The sequence below is a fragment of the Mirounga angustirostris genome, unplaced genomic scaffold (assembly GCF_029215605.1).
Source record: "Mirounga angustirostris isolate CCGP_5_RB_7025 unplaced genomic scaffold, mMirAng1.0.hap1 SCAF_9, whole genome shotgun sequence".
Lineage (NCBI taxonomy): Eukaryota > Metazoa > Chordata > Mammalia > Carnivora > Phocidae > Mirounga > Mirounga angustirostris.
Window position 1 is genome coordinate 30,248,659 of NW_026991717.1, and position 20,706 is coordinate 30,269,364.

Sequence of the window (20,706 nt, forward strand, 5' to 3'; positions counted from 1 at the left end):
GTAAGGTGGACTCTGTACATTCCCTCACCGCCCCCTCAACAGAATGACTAGGAGGAGGAACCCCCAAAATACGAAAGACTCAGAGATTATGACTTATGCCACAGGTTTACAAATGTCTCTGACTTTTGACAAGTTGATTATGTTTCTCTGTGTGGATTTCTTTGGGTTCATTATAGTTGGAGTCTGTGGAACTTCTTGAATCTGGATATCCATTTCCTTCCCCAGACTGGGAAATTTTTAGCTATTATTTCTTTAAATAAGCTTTCTGCCCCATTCTCTCTTCTTTTGGGAGTACCATAATGTGTAGATTGGTCTATCTGATGGTACTGCATATATCCCTTAGGATTTCTTCATTTTTTTTCATTCTTTTTCCTTTTTGTTCTTGTGACCTCATGATTTCAGATGACTTGTCTTTGAGTTCACTCATTCTTTCTTCTATTTGATCAAGCCTGCTCTTGAACTCCTGTACTAATTTCAGTTCAATTATTGTATTCTTTAGCCCTAAAACTTGTTTTTAAAAAATACTTTATTTTATTTTGCTCATGCATCATTTTCTTGAGCTCACTGAACACCTTTATGATAACTGTTTTGAATTCTTTGTCAGTTAATTCATATACCTGTTTCTTTAAGATTGGTTTCTGGAGATTTACCTTGTTCCTTTGTATGGGCCACATTTCCCTGTTTCTCTGCGTATCTTATGCCTTTGTGTTGGGATCTGCACATTTGAAAAAAAAGGTACTTCTTCTAGACTTTATATCCTGACTTTGTAAAAAGGAAGACACCAATCACCTTGGCTAGGAAATCTGGGCGCTTCTGAAACCTTTCTGTGGGTGATGTGACTTCTCTGGGCCTGTGTGTACAATTTCTCAATTAGAGAGTTTTGTTCATTTCTTTTAGTTTCTTTTTCAGGACATCATAATCTCTTGCTCCCTCTGGTGTCTGTCTGCAACACTGTGAGTTCTCTGGTCCTACAGCAGCAAGCTGCCCTCTCTCTTGTTATCGGGGGCTGCTAGGAATCCAAAGTATGCCAGCTCTCTGTCAGTATCCTGAGTCAGGTGAGACAGGTACAAGACCCTTGGGCAGCCCTCCAAAAAGATAGAATGCCAGACTCACACTCTCCCTCCTAAAGGAAAACCCATGAACTGGGGTATTGTCTGCCAGTGCTGAGCTGTGCTTGCTTGGGGGAGAGGGTGAACACAAGTAAAATGAAACAGTTCTTAGTCTTTTCAATGTGGCTATTCTTGGCTTTGAGATCGCCTGGGGGTATACTGCAACATCTTAACTGTCTTCTGGAATTCTCATAATGGTATTTTGGTCCATATACTGTTAAGTTGGTGTCTCTGTAGGGGAATGAAGGCTGGGACTTCCTGTTCTGCCATCTTGCTCTTTTCGTTGGTCTTCTTATTGCCTTCCAATGTGCATGTCTGGTCTCCTCAAGGAGACATTTTGAAGCTAGAGACTCACTGTTCTGGGCACTGGGAAGATTTAGGCACAGAAAAGATGCTTAACCATGCTTCTAGAATGACAGAAGTAATCTGCTTTAACATATTTAAAAACTCTCATGCTTCTTGGAAAATAATACATCTACGTGAGACTTCATCCTAGATCATGCCCATCTAAATGTACTGTTTTTACAGGGCTCCAGATAAATTCCCCAAGAGCTTGTCCCAAAAAATCCTACTTTGAATCTCTACTGCAAGGTATACTTTACAGTGCCAACTGTGCTAATTTATCTTTTGTAAAAATCATAACTCAGAATTGTAGAGTTTCTACTCTTCCTCTGGGCATATTGAAATCCAATTTCTTCCCAAAACCTCTCTAATGCTCCAAGTTAGAATTCATTCATTAAATATTTAAGGAGCACCTCTTATGTGCCAGGTACTCTTCTAGGTTGCTTAGGCTCTGTAGCTCTATGTGACAGAACTTCTCACAGCTTTTCTTAGTATTTATGTGTGCAAGTTCTTCCTTTCTTAACTGTGGGCTTCTAGAGTGTGTCCAATTTACCTCTGTAACCCTGGCATCTGTACAGTGCTTTGCACATAATTGATATGAAATACAAGAATGCCAAAACAAAGTCTAAGCAGCTAGACAAAAAAAAAAATTCTTCTAAACCATCTCAGTTTGCTAAAGAACCAAACAGGTTGAAGTGCCTCATTATTAAGTATCTTATAAATATCACCAGATCTCAATTAATTAGCTTCTTTTATGCTTCCTTCTCATCCTTCTGTAAAATATGTTGATGACTATTTTCTATCCATTACTTACAGGGTACTGCAAATAGGTGGTCCATATTTTGGTGACATGGATATCAAACCAGTTATCAAGAAAAATGGAAATATATTCAAATGAATTCAAGAAATGTAAAAATCGGGGCACCTGGGTGGCTCAGTTGTTAGGCCTCTGCCTTCGGCTCAGGTCATGATCCCAGGGTCCTGGGATCGAGCCCCACATTGGGCTCCCTGCTCGGCAGAGAGCCTGCTTCTCCCTCTCCCACTCCCCCTGCTTGTGTTCCCTCTCTTGCTGTCTCTCCTGTCAAATAAATAAATAAAATCTTAAAAAAAAAAAAGAAAAGAAACATAAAAATCACCCTCCCTAGTCATTTCTACCCTCTGTCTCCCCAAATTAGGAAACACAACCTCTTCTCCCAAGTGTCACCAATGGAGTCACAGCAGTATTAGAACTGACAGCTAGAGAATAAGGAGCCTAAAAGGAACTGTAAAAACCAGGAAGTGCCACGTATAAGGAAAGGAGGAATAAAATGTGTTTGGCAAACAAATGCCCCAGGATTAAAGTTCTGAACTGAGCAAAATAAACACAGAATGTGCTGAAATCCATTGGTTGGGAGATTAAAAGCTATTCTGAGTGTCAAGAAACCATGAAGTCACAAGCAAGGAAATATTACTTAAAGGAAACTCGGGCTTTCAAAGTAGAGGGAGAGGATCAAGCTACTTACAAGCTCTGGCACATGGTAGGCACTTAGTAAATGATAGCTATTATGAAGAGCTAAGGTCTAGCTCAAATGTCCCTCCTTTGTGACGTCCCAGGCTACAAACGCCTTCCTCTGTGCTCCCACCGTAGTCTGTATAGGCCGCCATCACACTGTTTACTACATGCAATCTGTGTATCCATTCCCACTCCTAAAATGGGATTTCCCGGATGGTGGGGATTATATACCATGTTTCTCTGGAAGTGGAAATAGTAAGCACTTAATTATTTTTTAACAGTATTTTTTAAAAGATTTTATCTTTTTGAGAGAGAGAACGTGAAGTGAGAGAGAGAGCGAGAGAGAGAGAGAGAGACTGAGAGTGTGCATGAGCGGGGGGGCGGGGAAGGGCAGAGGGAGAAGCAGACTCCCCGCTGAGCAGGGATCCATCCTGATGCGGGGTTTGATCCTGGGACTCCAGGATTATGATCTGAGCCAAAGGCAGACACTTAACCGATTTAGCCACCCAGGTACCCCAGTAAGCACTTAATTATTAAGTGAGAGAATAATAAACTACTTCATATGATATCTCTAAGTAAGAGTAAGTTTTGAACAGAAAATACTGAAGAGCTAGGATAGAAGGTCCTGTCTGTAAATCTTACTCATCCCTTCACATTTCAAAGGCCGTCTTTTTTGTTACCTGCCCTTTTCAAAGTATATTAATGTCTCTTCTTCCATTACCAATACAGAATAAGTTTCACAAAATAAATTCTTCCAGATGATGCAGCATGCAACATAGTGTTTTTTTTTTTAATTTTTCACATCTTATTTTAAAATAATTTTTAACTAAGAGATATGTTTAAAAATAGTAGAGTTCTCTTTGCCTGGTACCCCCTATTGTTAACAAATTACAAAACCATACTGTAATTATTGAAAGCAAGAAATTAACATTGAGTGAATAAAATTAACTACTTTGTAGACTTATATGAATTTCCCAGTTCCCACTAATGTCCTTTCCTGGTGTAGGACACCACATTTCATTTACTTGTCAGTACCTCCTCCAATCTGTGAGAGTTCTCCACTCTTTGTCTTTCATGACATTGACACTTTTGAAAAGTAGCAGTTATTGTGTGGAATATCTCTCAATTTGGGTTTGAGAGACCTAGGTTTGACTCTCAGCTCTGTGACTTTCAATCTCTGTAGTCTTGGGCAAGCCAATTTCTCTGGGACTTAAGTTTCCTTGTTGGTAAAATGGGATAATACTGACTTTGTGTTTTAAAAAATTAAATGGGGCAATATAAGTTAAAATGTCTGGAATATAAGGCCATACAACAAATGCTAAGTCTTTTCTCCTTGTCCTTGCCTTTCAACTATTTTGAGTAGAATTTTGTGCTAAAATGTCTTACCCATATTTTAGTGCCTTCTTTTATAGATAAAACCAAATCAAATTTAGCCCTCAGGTGATGACTCAGGGTCATCATGATAAATAGCCACCTCTGTACTGTGTAAACAGTTCTAGGTCTGTGCCTTTGTTCTCTCTGTTGACCCCTCTCATCATCCATATGCCTGCCTGGAAGGGCCTCATCATTCCCTTTCTGATTCTCAGCTTGAGATGTTGGGGATCCACTTCTTTGCTCATATATTCATCAATGATATACTAAATCTACTAAGTGTCAGGAACTATGTTAGGATCCTGAAGAGGGTGATAAGTTATCTCCTATCCTTGTTGATTTTATGGCTAATGGGGAAACAGACAAGTAAATAGTTAATTCAATGTGATCAATTCTATGAATGATTTAATGCCTAGGAGCACATAAAAAAAATTCCTAACCTGGACTTGGGGAGAGTCAGGTTAGGGAAGGTTTCATGACGAAGATGCCATTATGTTTCAGTTAAGGTCTGCAGAATGTACAGAAATTAACCAGATGGAGAGATGGAAGAGGAAAGAGAGCAAAAGGCATATAGTTTAGAAACAGGTATTAGAACTGTGTGCTGAGCAAAAGTAAATCGGTTCTGAAAAATAAATCTCCTGTGTTGTAAACTTGCAGCTTGAGAGAAATTTTGTGCCAATACCTCAGGGCCTCAGAAACTTCACCAGGAAACTTCTGGCCCCAGGGTTGTGTTCTGGAGGCTGCAGTTGATAGACCTAAACCTTTGGATATTATACTGAGCTTATCTCTTTCAACATCTGTGAACTGAAGTAAAATTTAAGGCTACAATTGGCTGCTTGTTTCTATTTCAAAAGTATAACAGGTTTGTCCCTTTTTGACAGAAGAGTTTCTTGCTTCAAAAAAATAGATATCAAGGGCCATCAAAAAGTCCTTTATGAACTACCCTTCTAACTGAGTTGGCAAGAGAGGTTTTGAGGCTTTCAAGCTTTCTTCCCTTCTATAGCACTCATTCCTGTGGGCTCAAAGGTTTGGCTTGGAGTCCAACTGAATCCGAAGCCCCCAGTCTAACCGTGTAAATCTGTGAACTTGGCAGCAAGTGTTACAAGTATATTATCTGTTAAATACTGGAATTTAGGAGAATCTAATATGAGATTGTCAAATTAAGAGGTTTCTTTGCTAGTTCCTAATTCACTCTCCCCCATCATCTTCACTTTTTTTCATCTGGAGGGTAAATAAGCTGAATTCTTTTAGTTTTCTCCACAGGGAATATTTCCCAAACCTTAACTGCTTCTAACTCAAAGCAGTAATATTACATACCGTCAACTGGTGTATCAGGAGGTCCATTAAGAAGGTAATCTTGTTACTAAACAGAACATCGGTGCAATTTTCTGAGCAGTTATTGCAGGTGAGGTTGTAAACGTTGATTGCATTGCAGAGAGACCTAATAGGAGAGAAACACCATTTGTAAAACTTGAGCAGCTTTTCTCTACACAATTTAAAATACATAAAATGAATGGTACAAAAGCAACAGGTACAGGATGGAAATCACTCTGAAAAAAAAAAAAAAAGCCAAATATTAGGTACAAGGCCCATCAGCTAGATATAAAAGCTTATAATTTTTTTATACAAAGGCAGGTGTTTGTTAGCATCTAATACTTGCCTCTTACAAATTTCTTAGTTACATAGCAGATAATGGAAATGTATTTAATAGTCTATCTGATAATGTCTTTTTTAATTTAAATTTTACTTAGTTAACATATAGTGCAATATTGGTTTCTGGAGTAGAATTCAGTGATTCATCACTTACATACAACACTTAGTGCTCATCAAACAAAATCAAAAAAATTTTTAAAGAGATTTTATTCATTTATTTGAGAGAGACAGAGATAGTGACCGAGATAGCGAGATAGTGCACGAGTGGGGAGGAGAGGGAAAAGCAGGCTCCCCAATGAGCAGGGAGCCTGACTCAGGGGTTGATCCCAGGAATCTGAGATCATGACCTGAGTCGAAGGCAGACGTTTAACTGACTGAGCCACCCAGGCACCCCAACTATTTTTTTTTTTTAATATTTCTTTATTTGAGAGAGAGAGAGAGAGAGTGCACCAGCCAGGTGCTGCCCTATAAAAATAATTTTTAAAATAATTGTAATAAATTTGGAAAAGACAAGGACAAAGAAATAGTAGAACACTATCAAGGAATTGTGTAAGACTGTTGAATCACAGACCTGTACCTCTGAAACAAATAATACACTATATGTTAAAAAAAAAAAAAAAAAGACGATAGCAGGAAGGGAAAAATGAAGGGGGGGAAATCGGAGGGGGAGAAGAACCACGAGAGACTATGGACCCTGAGAAACAAACTGAGGGTTCTAGAGGGGAAGGGGGTGGGGGGATGGGTTAGCCTGGTGATGGGTATTAAAGAGGGCACGTACTGCATGGAGCACCGGGTGTTATACGCAAACAATGAATCATGGAACACTACATCAAAAACTAATGATGTAATGTATGGTGATTAACATAACATAATAAAAAAAAAAGAAAACTATCAAGAAATAATTTGGTATTTGTACTTCTGGTCTTTGCTCCCCCTATTCTTATAAATGTACATTTATTTAACAAATACATAATGAATATTTCTCCATGACATTTAATATTCTGTAATAACGGTCTTCAGTTTTTTTTTTTTTTTTTTTAAGCAGCAGAATGCTTTCTTACTCAGAAGATTAAAAGCTTACAAAATCTTGGGGTGTCTGGCTGGCTCAGTGACAGGAGCATGAGACTCTTGATCTCAGGGTCACGAATTCGAGCCCCACATTGGGTGTAGAGATTACTTAAATAAAAATAAGGTAAAAAAATTAAAAAGCTTACAAAATCTTAGATGCTTAAACCAGAGAACTGATAAAACCAGAGTTTCTCTGACTGAAGCAGAAGTGGGGAACCTAGGGCCCTACTCTGTTCCCTCCTCTCAAAAAGCCTTGAAGGGTTCTCCAGAGACCTGAGGGTGTTTTCCCATGAAGTGCAGTAAAAACTACCAAGCTTTGATGTAATTACAATTTACCTTTGTAACTTTTTGACTATGAATGACAACCATAGTACAGCATGCACAAAAAGGGTATATGGTAAAAAGCATCTCCCTCTTATGTCCCTTAGCCACCCAATTTACCACCTTAGAAATCACCATGGTTGGGGCGCCTGTGGGTGGCTCAGTCGTTAAGCGTCTGCCTTCAGCTCAGGTCATGATCCTGGAGTCCCAGGATCGAGTCCCGCATCAGGCTCCCTGCTCGGCGGGAAGCCTGCTTCTCCCTCTCCTACTCCCCCTGCTTGTGTTCCCTCTCTCGCTGTGTCTGTCAAATGAATAAATAAAATCTTAAAAAAAAAAATAAAGAAATCACCATGGTTACTAGCTTACATATCCTTCCAGCCATAATTTATGCATACTGAAGAGATTTTTCCACCATACAAATATTATCATACAAAATTTGGAGGTTGAACTGAGTTGAAGACATCTTCCTGTGGCTCTCAGCTCTGGTTGCAATTAAACACGATTTGGAAATATGAGGCTTTCCTGCAGCAGCATTCTAGGTTCCATTTTCCAGCTTCTGGGTGTCAAGAACCAGTGGGATTGTGCTACTTTGATTTCCTAATCTCTGATCTGTACCCGTTCTGTGGTTTCCTGGGTGTGAGAGACAGTTGTGTATGGCATTAAGTTATTTCCTTCCCAACTTGTGTTGGCCTCAGGGGGAGCAGTGCCCCCAGTGGATATGTTTGATATTGTTCTGGAGTCAACCCAGAGGTCTACAATCGCTTCCAACAATTTTGTAAGCAACTACTATTTTAAATTTCTTTTCTGATTAAAATACTTATACTGAGAAATAGTGCACGATTTTAAAAGGATGAACAGTGTTATACTAAGGATATGACATTTTCCCCCCAATCAATCCCTTACTATTTTTGTGTTCAACTTTCAATGTTACAAATAATGCTGTTATAATAGTCTTTTAGTTACAAGCCACAGGAAGAAAGCTCTGGATGACTTAAACAGAAAGGAAATTAATTGATAGGTTATTGGGTATATTGTAAGATTTAGAAAACACAGGCATAGAAGTTACATGGCCAGGACCAATACCCAAATCACACAACACTAAATAGATCTGATGAAAAAACCAGTAGGCACCATATGCCACAGCCTGAACTTAGACTGTGACTTTGGACGCCAGATGCAGCTGTCTCCAATTGTCAAAAGAACAGAGTTTGGGATCTCCTTACTTCTTTATCAGCTTCAGAGTGGAAGCCTGGAATAGGTATACTGGGTTGTGAAGTTTAGGTCTCATGCCTATATCCTAGACACAATGAAAACCGGGAAGCAATTCTCAGGTTCTATAGTAGGAGGGCCACCTTATATGCTTGGGAACTCAGCAGACATAGGATGTGCTCAATGGCACAACTCGTGCTCATAACAGCTGTACCAAAAATATCATTCTGGTTGCTTGGGATAAATTTCCAGGAATGACAATTTGGGTAAAAGGATATGAACATTTTTAAGATTTTTTTTAAAGATTGTTTTTATTTATTTGATAGAGAGCACAAGCAGGGGGCACAGAGGGAGAGGGAGAAGCAGGCCTCCCACAGAGCAGGGAGCCCGATGCGGGGCTCGATCCCAGGACCCTGGGACCATGACCTGAGCCGAAGGCAGACGCTTAATGACTGAGCCACCCAGGCGTCCCTGAAGTGAAACAATTTTATGTAGTCTAACAATTTTTTTCTTTGTGGTTTTATTTTTTCTTCCCTTTCTTTGATCATTTAAAAAGTTCTTCCTCATTATGAGATAGGGTAGCTATACATTTGTATCCAGCCCTTTGTATTTATTTTTTCTTGAATTATCACTGTGGGTAGTAATTTTAGGGTTTTATAATTCACTATCAAATCATTTGGAATTTATTTTGGCATGTGGTGGGAGCCAGAAGCCTAAATTTACCATCCCCCCTCCTTTAATAAGTTATTGAAAAATTCACCTTTTCTCTACTGGCTTGAAATGGTATCTTTATCATAAGTAAATACAGGATATATTCCCTGGTTTCCTACTCTAATTAATAATTTTGTCAAGCATTGTGCCATATTACATGGTTTTGTGTACTGTAGCTTTATAGTAGGATTAACATAAAATTATAGATCCCTAAAGACTTAAAAAAAATAAGGGTTTTACATTTAGAATGACATATGGAACCTTATAGCTTTATAATTGTATCCTACTTTTCCCTTTGGCTTTTATCTATAATTTTTATAATCTTGATTTTTAATTTCTATTTTTCTGTTTTATTCAATAGACACAACCTGTCTACAATTGTTTGTAGAATATCATAAAGCATCAATAAACATACCCATAAAAAACAAGGTATAAGATTTTGTCCTAATGCTGTCTGTACTTTAAAGAAAACACATTTACTGGTAAAGTGTGGAATGTGCATCTATATCATCTTTTGCTCACAAAACTCCCCCAAGAAACTTCTACAAAGAAACTACTTTCTGATGAGAAAAAAGGGGGGGGGGCACCAAAAATCTCAGGGTCAGGAAAAACTTGTCCACTCAGTAAAACTTGTTTGAAAGACAACCTCTATTTGAAAAGCACCTGTCTCAGAAAGATCACTTCTTTGAACCCAGCCTGGGTGGTCTGCTCAAGGAGTTTTCCCTGTAATTTAAAACTCAAATGACTAGAAGCACTTTTTAACATCAAACAGAAAGCCCCAGATTTTAAAATATCTTCTGAAAAGACATTAAAATCTTACTGCCCATTCTGTCAAAAGTATACTGTGGCTGGGCTGAAATAAGGGCTTTGTGTCCCAAATGATCGTGACTACGTGAATGAATCTTATGTCAGTGAGTCTTCTCACTGAACATGTTGCCTCTGAAAAACAGAGGACAGAAAAGGAATCACAAGACTGGGTATTTTGGCAATAAGTACAGTAACAAATTTACATACAAAAAGGACAATAGTAGAAAACAAGTGTAGTACAACTCAGACATTAAGATTAGTACTTACACATTATGGAATAAAGAGAAAAGCCCCAGGTGGTTGTAGCCTAAGAGGATTTGATATTATAACTTAGGAAGTACATAGTTTACTTTATATCCTTATGCAGTTTGCAGTAGTTAAGACTTTTCAGAAAGCACTGTTCACCAAAATCCACCGTCTTACACCTGTGTCAAGACAGCAGACGTTTAAGAACAACTGCCAAGGGCATTTTAAAACCAGAGCCCCAATATATATTATAACTTACCAAATTCCTTTGTGCATTAGCATTTCATAAACGATATACAGTTACATACATAGGGGAGAGTGAGTGACTCTACATTCCTGCAGAGCAAACATCTGTGCCAAGTAGGCACAGCAAGTACCAGAGTCCCATCAACAGAGCTGCAAAGAGAAACTTGGCATTTTCGTCAATTACTCTTTCAACCTGATGTGGGTAAGTGTGGGTAAGTGTGGGAATGTGACAGATCCTCACAAAACACAGAGGATGGTTAGGAAATGACACAGAATTTGCCTGATGCAGGGCTCGATCTCACGACCTTGAGATCACGACCTAAGCCGAAATCAAGTGTCTGATGCTTAACTGACTGAGACACCCAGGCGCCCCTAAAATAATTTCCTTCGATAGTATTAAAAAGAGTTATCTGTAACTAGGGAGATCCGACTGCAGTTAGAATTCTAATGCCTTAACTGGACTCACCAAGTGAATGGCTGCCCACAGAATGAAGCCTGTGATCTAGGCTTGGCCTTGCATGAGTGGCCCACTTGAGAACTGCATGTGACAATTCTTGAGGCTGAAAACTGAGACTCCTGTTGAACGACTGAGAACTCAATTCCATTACACAATTACTCGAAGTTACTTTTGGATAAGGTCTTTTTTTTTTTAAAGATAGTTATTTATTTATTTATTTGAGAGAGAGAATGCAAGAGCGAGCACAAGCGGGGAGGAGAGGGAGAAGCAGGCTCCCTGTAGAGTAGGGAACCTGATGTGGAGCTGGATCCCAGGACTCCTGGGGTCATGGCCCGAGCGGAAAGCAGATGTTTAACCGACCCAGGCGCCCCTCTTCTGGATAAGGTCATTGCCTGATTGCTCCTCTTGCTCCATCACAGTGTGCAGTACCAAGCTGGCTGAGCACAGAGATGTCTAATGAAGGGACAACTGTCTTCCTTGTTTCAAGCAGAATATATAAGAATATATAACTATGGAATACATTAACATTAATTACCGACACTTTCCACTTCTCTATTTTTAAAACAGTCATTAGAATGAGTAGAAGTAGGAACCATGCCACCTACTTAAAGATAAAATATCTTACGAAAGCATAGTGATATTTCAGATTCAAATTCAGGATTAAGGGATCTTTTTTTCCCTTTAAATTCTTCTATATGATAGCTCTCTATCTTTTCTTTGACACTGAGAATCTTGGCTCTCAAAGGTATCAAGGATGACAGAATTAGAATATCCGTTAAGTACTCACTTGCTTTATGCTACAACACACAACAGTTTCAGAAAAACAATGAATAGTACCACCACTAATTATAATTACTAAAAACAGTTAAAACATATTTTGGCATATGCCATAAGCATTCCTCACCTCCAATGAGGTTGTATTAGCTACACTATCAGATTATCAGCTACACTATAGTCATTTCCTAATATACTCTCCCTCAATTTTTTTCTTTCAGTAGTATTTATTGCCACAACCCACTCTGCCTGACCCAGTGATGGGCATGAGGGAAACGGTCAAAGTCAGTCTCTACCCTGGAGGGAGCTTCTAGCCTCCTGGGGAAGCTGCAAAAGGCACAGAAGCTTCATGCTGAGGGGCAGTCCTGCAGATGGCCACAAGCTAGAGGTCAGGTCAGGGAAAGCTTCCTGAAGATGGCGGCCTTGGGTCTGACCAGACCCTGGGAGCCCTGAAAGGTCTTGTGTGTCTGGGTCCACCTGCAGGATGGAGGCTGATGGATGGTCCTATGTGAAGTAGTACCAGGTAATCAGCAAGAACCATGAGGCGGTGCCCACCAACTTCTTCAAGGTACTGATCCTGGAGGCAGCAGGCAGGCAAACTGAATTCCACTCCCTATGTGATGCCCGATGCACCTGTGGATTGTTCAGTATTGGCATTCTTGTGACCACAGAAAAGGTGAACCTGTGACAGAATTTGGGAAGGCTTTTGCAGTAGATAATGGGATATTTGGATCAGCATGAGCTGTGGATGAAGAGGAAATTTGGAGCTGTGAAGACTAGTCTAAACCCACACTACCTTTCTTGCTCTTGCTCCATCTGTCTGATGCCAGAACACTTGGGGTGGGCAGGGCTAGTGAGGGAGCCAACATTCAGGAACAACAAATCTCAGCTCAAGATGGGGGGGTCTTCCAGGGATGCTAATAATGCTGCTTGACCAAATGATCTTCACTGTGGGGATATAAATTATATATACTCTATACTTCAGTTTGCATTAAAACTCAATGTAATAAATAATCACAAAGGATTTTTGCATTGCACATCACATTCTACAACATGACATTTTGATAAAACCAAAATTAATTTTTAAATTAAACTATTTTCCTAATTATAATGATGCCCAGAGCAAGGAGTAAGAAATCTTCAACTAGATGTGTTATCGCAAGGGTTTCTTTTCTTAATTGGTCAATTTGGTACAATAAGAATTGGCAATTTAATTATTCCACAGAGACATATTCTAATTTTAGATGGGAAAATCAGATATATCTTAAGTACCAACCTAATTAAACTTTCTTCATTTCCTAAAATTAACCTCCCACTGAGAAGGTGTTATGTTTCAAAGATCAGAATAATACATTTAAAAATGTAGGGTGGGCATCAAATTAAAACATTAATTCTAAAGTCTAGTGCTAACTCTGTCTTGTCCTGGAACAAGTTACCATTAGCCAGTCTTCAGATATGTTCGTAAGTAGGATCTGGTTATGCAATTTTAAATTCACAATTAAACATGCGGGCCCTGGAGAAGACCCCAGGTGGTCTGCAGTGTTAAACAGCAGATTAAAGTCGACAAAACTAATTTCTTTACTTTAATCTTATTAGTGGTACAACAGCTGTCAACTATAACCGTCTCTGCAGCCTTTTGAGACACAAACAAAATGCCTCAATATATCAAATGGAGAAGAGTATTTATCAATCACTATGGCTAATTAGCTTGCAAAACAATTTTTTACTTTTATTGTCTTAGGGAAAGTTACTTACTTTTAGTAAACCTTGATCTAAAAATATTTAGAATTATATTAAAAGAATCCTGCTTAGAAATAAGGAATTGTTTATTAACAAATGGGCTGTCTTCCAGATTTCACCCACACTGGCAAATACCATCTTATTAACACTTCCTGAGGGCTATCATGTAGTGGACACATGAGGTGGCATGTGGTTTCCAACTCCCTAGTATTGATTATCAGTTACTGATGGCAAGTAAACACTATGAGAAATTTACTCCATGTATGTCACCTGATTTAAGTTCTGAAAAGGGTATTTAAGGTAACAATGAAATGTTTTATTTCTTTTTTCGACTTCATTGCTAGATCTTCCCTGAGCATTTTCTCTTATACATACAAATCATTTTAAGTGGTTTTGGTTTCTGTTTCTTAATTTCTGTTAGATCAGTTCCTCTTGTCCCTCTTTGACTCCTAGGTGGGAAAAATGATTTTTTTTTTTTCAGGTACATTTCCTGTACCTACACCAATAAGCTACTACCAAAAATCCTAAACTGAAAATCCAAAGCCAATCAAACAGTTTCTCCCCCACCAAAAGTCAAAAACTAAACAACAAACAAATAACAACAACAAAAAAACCTCTGTCTGGCAACTCACAGAATAATGACAGTAATTTTTTCTAAGATATTAATGAAATGGTACTTTATTTTTATTAAAATAGTGAAAGTTAAATGTTCACACATCAGAAACAATAAGGCAATAAGGTATAGAAAAATGGATACCAGACGAGGATGCTCAGTCCTAGCTGCCAATCTGATGACTGATGATAAATCATTTAGTCTTTTTAAGCCTCAGTTTCTTCACGTATGTAAGTGATAAAATTGGTGAAGATAAGCCAAAGACTTAAATAAGTCTAATATATTTATAAAGCAGCTTTATTGCTATTGCATTTCTGAAAATGCCAAGTGTTTTGCAGGGGTTCAGAGCACCCCTTTACAAAGGTTCTCTCTCTCTCACTCACCTTCTAGCCATGAGAATAAACAAAGTGCCAAGTACCTGGCAATACAGGTGTGTTAAATGACTGAATTCCTCTTTGTGTTTGGTTAGAAAAGTACGAGCAATAGGGCTTAAATTAAGATAGTAGCAACAATTAATAGATGAGTGAATAAAACTGGTACGAACTTTTCTCCCCCAAATATGAAATAAGGAATAAAAACCTTTTACTTTTTCCTGAATTGCCATTTGCCCAATTTTCTCATACCTAGATATTTCTGATACTGTTCTAATGATATTAGGACATTTGTGTTCCAATAATACCAATGTTTACAGCTCCCTAAGCACATCCTATTATTTCAGGCCTCCATGATCTTGCATATGCTGTGCTCTCTGCTAACTTAGGAGGATTTGTTAATTTGGCAAACTTTGAATCTTTTTTAAAACCAAGTTCACATGTTATAACCTTTAGGTAAGACTCTGTGTCCTTCTCTGTCAGTTAATTACTCCATCCTTTGTGCTCTTTCTGTACTTAGTGCATACTTCTACAGTTTTACTTAGCACACTGTACTAAATTACATCTTTTCCTGTTTAGCTCAACCCTAACAAGTGAGCCTCCTGAGGATATGGACAATGTCTTTTTTATTTCCACAACTCTATTGCCCAGCACATAGTTCACAATAGAAATGTGTAATGACATATTTGGTTTTGAAAACAACTGGGAACACAGGTATATAATGGGTGTTTAATGTCATTTAATGGGCCAAAGGATGTCACACACCTTGTGGGCAGGACAATCCTGCATTCTGCCCCAAATGCCACAGGTGTCCCATGCTAAGGCATGGCAATTCACAAAGCCCCTTTATACATATTAGCATTTATCTTCACAGTGACCCTGTGAGATAGGAATCTTTCCCCTATTTCCCAGATGAAAAATACTATAGCTAATAAGGTCTTAAGAGACAGGTCTCACACCAAATACTGGCAAAGCTGGTATTTGAACCCTAATGCTCTGACACTAAATCCCAGTTGAGTTTAATCTATTAGTGCATTATATTCCCTCTTCTCTAATTCGAAATACAGATATTTCTGGCTTGAGTTCCAAAACTAACCAAGTGGGAAGGTGAATATGTTTACAGAAGTAAATTTTAGCCTAAGATACATTACGTGTTAGATTGTGGTATGTATTTGTAAAACATGATATAATCTTCATCCTATGTTAGGTGTTTTCAAGAATTCAAGCCCCAGAAGGTGACAAGAACAAAGTTAGGAAAGTGCTACATAATTCATAATTCTGAAAGTGCTGGAGCTTGTTTTCAACAAGACTGCTGTGTTACACTGTCTAGAACACCAAAGGACTTGGCTACAACTCTCCATCGACTGTTAATGAACTGACACTTGGCCCACAGAAATTCATTGCTGACTTAATGAAGGAAATTAATAAGAAAATTGGATTCACTTAATAGAAATTAACTTTACAACTATCTTTGCTAGAATACATCAATTTGAAAAGGTGAGACATTTGTTTTTACCTTAACTCAAAGGCCAATGTAGAGAACTATTTATATGCATTTTGATTTTCAATAAGGCAATTAACCTGATCTTTGAATCAATAGCTAGACTTGGTGAAAATAATTGAGAAGGTAACAGTATAAAGAAAATGGCAAGCAAGTCAGAGCCTCAGATAAGTTGTGAGTAATGTCCCAGGAGTGATTTAACAATGATATAGTCCAGTTAAAGATTTTCTTAAGTAGATAGGTAACCAAAAACATTGGACAAAATATTACTTGAGAGCTTTCTAAGCAAATGCCTTAATGTAGATTGGACTATGAAAACAAAATTTGAAACTGCTAATTTTATTAGAAACCATAAGAGGGGCGCCTGGGTGGCTCAGTTGTTAAGCGTCTGCCTTCAGCTCAGGTCATGATTCCAGGGTCCTGGGATCGAGCCCCACATCGGGCTCCCTGTTCTGCAGGAAGCCTGCTTCTCCCTCTCCCACTCCCCCTGCTTGTATTCCCTCTCTCACTGTCTCTCTCTCTGTCAAATAAATAAATAAAATCTTAAAAAAAAAAAAAAAAGAAAGAAACCATAAGAGACTCTTAAACTCAGGAAACAAACTGAGGGTTGCTGGAGTGGAGTGGGGTGGGAGGGATGGGGTGGCTGGGTGATGGACATTGGGGAGGGTATGTGCTATGGTGAGTGCTGTAAATTGTGTAAGACTGATGAATCACAGACCTGTACCCCTGAAACAAATAATACATTATATGTTAATAAAAATAAATAAATAAAAAATGCTCATTAAAAAAAAAAAAGAAAACACGAATCCAGCATCTACAGGTGCAATTTTGGTAAAACAACCACCCCCTCCAGAATGAAGTTTTGCATTTCTTACTGCGAGAGAGAGAGAGAGAGAGAGAGAGAGAGAGAGAGAGGCATGAGACGATGCAATGCTCCAAGGCTTGCATCAGGTCCTTGAGTATGCCATGCTCTGTGGTAGATGTTGAATAATATGGAGATACTGCTTGGTTTCCCTGCGAGAAACAAAAGTGCAATCCCAGAAAAGGTTGCCCTGAAAAAAATATAAGGCAATGCTTTTATTCCTTCTGTTAAATATTATAAAATGACTTAAGGAATAGAGGACAAGTGGTCTCTTACAAACGCTGTCTCTCCCCTAGCAACTGAAACTGTGCCGTTAAAGGCATATTATTCAGTTCTTAAAAATATAATGCAGCTTTACCTTGTAGCACAGGATTAATGTTCTGAGCTGCATCATGCTGCCAGGATTTGAGTGGGGGAGGGATAGCTGCTCTTGCAGTCTTCTCACCTTCAAAACATTGTAGTCTCATCGTCTCAACAGGAAACTGGTTTCTAATTTCAGAAAATGATTGAGTTTCTCATTAACAAACTTATTTTTATTAAAAAGTTGGACTATGGCCCATTATGATCAAGTCTGAGAGAGCAGGATCTAAAGAAATAGATTTTTCAGTTGTTCATAAATGGTAAGAAAATGTTGCTGGAATTCAAAGTAAGTCCTAATTATAAAGTTAATGATGCGGTAACCAATCTGGGACCTAAGGATCACCAAGGAAGTTAACACTTAAGAGCTATAAAAAATATGAGTAGTACTGTTATTTGTTCTTAAAGAACAATACATAATACATTCTCTTATCTTTGATTCTGAAGATAAGCTCCCACTGTAGAGTATGTTACTTAAGTGTGTTTGCCTTAGCAACCAGGGATAGCAAGTTTAATCTACGTTATTTTCTATACAGATTCTCCAAATTAGGGTTAGTAAAGAAAAGGAAAGTTCAGCCAGTACCAGCTTATAGAAACATTTAATGTTCACAAAGAACTATACTCTAGAGAACTTGTAGAGTGTGCTCCCTCTATACTGTGGTCATTCATTAATTCTTTCTTGATATGAAAGAATTTAGAAAAACAAAGGAGGTCACAAGGAAGGTTCTATAACACAGTCAAGTATTTTCAAGCCAATCTAGAGTTTAAGAAATCTTTAATGTTGGGGCGACTGAGTGGCTCAGTAGGTTAAGCGTCTGATTCTTGACTTCGACTCAGGTTATGATCTCAGTGTGCTGGGATCCAGCCCTATGTCAGGCTCCCCGCTCGGCAGGGAGTCTGCTGGAGGGGTCTCTCTCTCACTCTCCCTCTGCCACTCCCCCCTTGCTTGGGCGTGCACTCTCTCTCTCTCCCAAATAAATAAATAAATCTTTAAAAAAATCTTCAATATTTTTATTCAAAAGTATTAGGCTCTTTCGGTTTGAAGGGGCAGAAATTCAGTAAGAATACTTTCAAGTAAAAAGAGTCATTTGTTGTAAGGTTACTGGGAACTTCCCACGAATCCAGGAGAATATGAACTACTAGACCTCAGGAGGGCAGGAACAATGCCAGCTCTGTAGACTGGACCCGCTCTCATTTCCATCTCCCTTCTCTTTCCTGAAGCAGTTCTGTTCTCCTCCTTTTTCCCCAAATGGCCTTTGTTGGCCCTGCTAAACAGAGCCCTGTAATGGCCATCCCAGAAGTTACTCTACATGATTTTTCAAATTCAAATACACTAGAAAAAAATGAGTTGGAGTTCTACAACTTTCCAACTGCAAATTCCTGAGAGAGAAACCTGACTGGCTCAGTTTAACTTTCTGGGCTGAGTTTTAAGTCCAATATTGTTGGCTGGTCTACAGACTGGCTGCTGGAGTCAAATGTCCACTTTTGGTTTAATCAGGTATGGCCATTGAGGGAAGGATCACATGGCATAAGAGAGAGCTGCTAAGAAGAGGCATCGGTACAATGCTTAGAACAGGTAGTATCCACAACACCCAGAAAAACAAGGAGTCAAGAAACCAGAATAAGAAGTAAGCTATAGAGCACATGAGGTGAAGCATCTCAGGAAACTAAGCAGATACTGGATATTTAGCAAAACATTCCTTTTATGACGAGTTTGTCTGTATATCACCGGAGTGGCTGTTCCACAAAGGTAACACAGTAGGCTACTACTAATGACATTTAGAGTTTAATCCATCTCATTTTCTATGACTCTAAGTTCCCTATGGACAGGGTCTATTTTGAATGGTTCCTAGATGTGGTAATCCCATTCCCATGTCCACACATGCATACAACTGACCCTAAGAAGGGACTCCCTAGGAAATAGTTTTTCCCCTGGTTATTAGGATTGGAAGCCCTAGATTATTTACCTGCTTTTGGAACACAAAGGGATATCTCTTTTCCACTATAAGATGAACTCCACCAGTCTCTACGCTGTATCTTAAGACCAAGAAAAGGGAACAGAAGCCTTTAGGGACAAAACCTCAGTAATCATGGGAAAGCAATTCTGAACATTCTCTTTGCCATTTGGAATGAATAAACATGCTTTCAAAAGGGATATCACGGCTCTCTCAGGTTGCAGTCATGCTCCAAATATGACGGCTGCCAACTCTCATTCTGGTAGTGGGCCACAGACATGGCTGCTAGTGACTGGGAGGAGTGAACAAGGTAACACATGCAAAGCACCTAGCACAGTGAGTGACTGGCACCGAGAACACACTCGGTAATGTTAATTAAGGTCTGTCTCCTCACCAATGCAAAGGATCAAGTAAAAAGTGGATAAACTGCATAAAATCACAAGTTTCATTTTATTTTACTTTGGAGAATAAATTTGTGATATCTTATAAATTATCTTCCTAGGAAGCAAAACTCCACCTCATATCATTCTAAATTCATTTACTTTTATTATTATATTTATTTATATTTATTATTATATTTATATTTACTTTTATTATTATTATGATTCAGTGACTACTGTTTCACAGGTAAATGTCTATACCATGAAGAAGCAAAAAAGCAACTCAATTTGTTTGATCTGAATAAATAGGTATACTTCATAAAGACAGCAGTCAGAAGGATCTGTTTTTTTTAATTTTTAATTTTTTTTTAAGATTTATTTATTTGACAGAGAGAGACATAGTGAGAGAGAGAACACAAGCAGGGGGAGCTGGAGAGGGAGAAGCAGGCTTCCCGCTGAGCAGGGAGCCTGATGCGGGGCTTGATCCCAGGACGCTGGGATCATGACCTGAGCCAAAGGCAGATGCTTAACGACTGAGCCACCCAGGCGCTCCAGAAGGATCTGTTTTTCAACATAGTTTAAAATGGGGGCAATCTTATATATACCAGTGTGCTCTGGTTCTAAAACTGTGATAAGGATGACCAAGAATACAGGTCTAGCATTCCCATTCGGCTTTTTGAATAAGTAACAGTGTCAGATACTTGATATAATTACAAGTACACAGAAATTTAAAGGCAGAATTTAAAAAAAAAATTCCTAAAGTCTAGCTAACAGAGTGGTCAAAATCAAGAGGACCCTATTTGGCTGAGATGTGATCATATTTGAAGTCCACAGAGTCAAGTATTTAATGCAGTGAGTTCTTTTACTGCTTTATTTCCAACTTTGGGAAAAAGAATTTATTCACATATTCAAATGATATTTTTTAAGATGCCATTATGATTTACAATAAATAATAATATTGTTTTTATAATAATAAAAAATAATATATTTACTATGGTTTCTGGTCCCAAGAAATTACAGTCTCTTTGGGGAGATGAGAGTACAACAAATGGAATACTTGGCAAGATAGTACATTAATAAAGTGCTAAACTGAACTATTTTCTAATGTGTAGGATATTTTT

General features: G+C 38.4%; 1 protein-coding gene across 8 annotated transcripts in view; it reads right to left on the minus strand.

The window, feature by feature from the left end:
• Positions 1 to 20,706, minus strand: part of SCAPER (S-phase cyclin A associated protein in the ER) — a 539,097-nt gene that overhangs the window by 138,350 nt on the left and 380,041 nt on the right. For all 8 annotated transcript variants that reach the window (XM_064570081.1, XM_064570083.1, XM_064570082.1 and 5 more), the window contains one exon: positions 5,632 to 5,755. In XM_064570081.1, the coding sequence (XP_064426151.1) occupies positions 5,632 to 5,755 (124 nt within the window). The remainder of the gene's footprint in view (positions 1 to 5,631; positions 5,756 to 20,706) is intronic.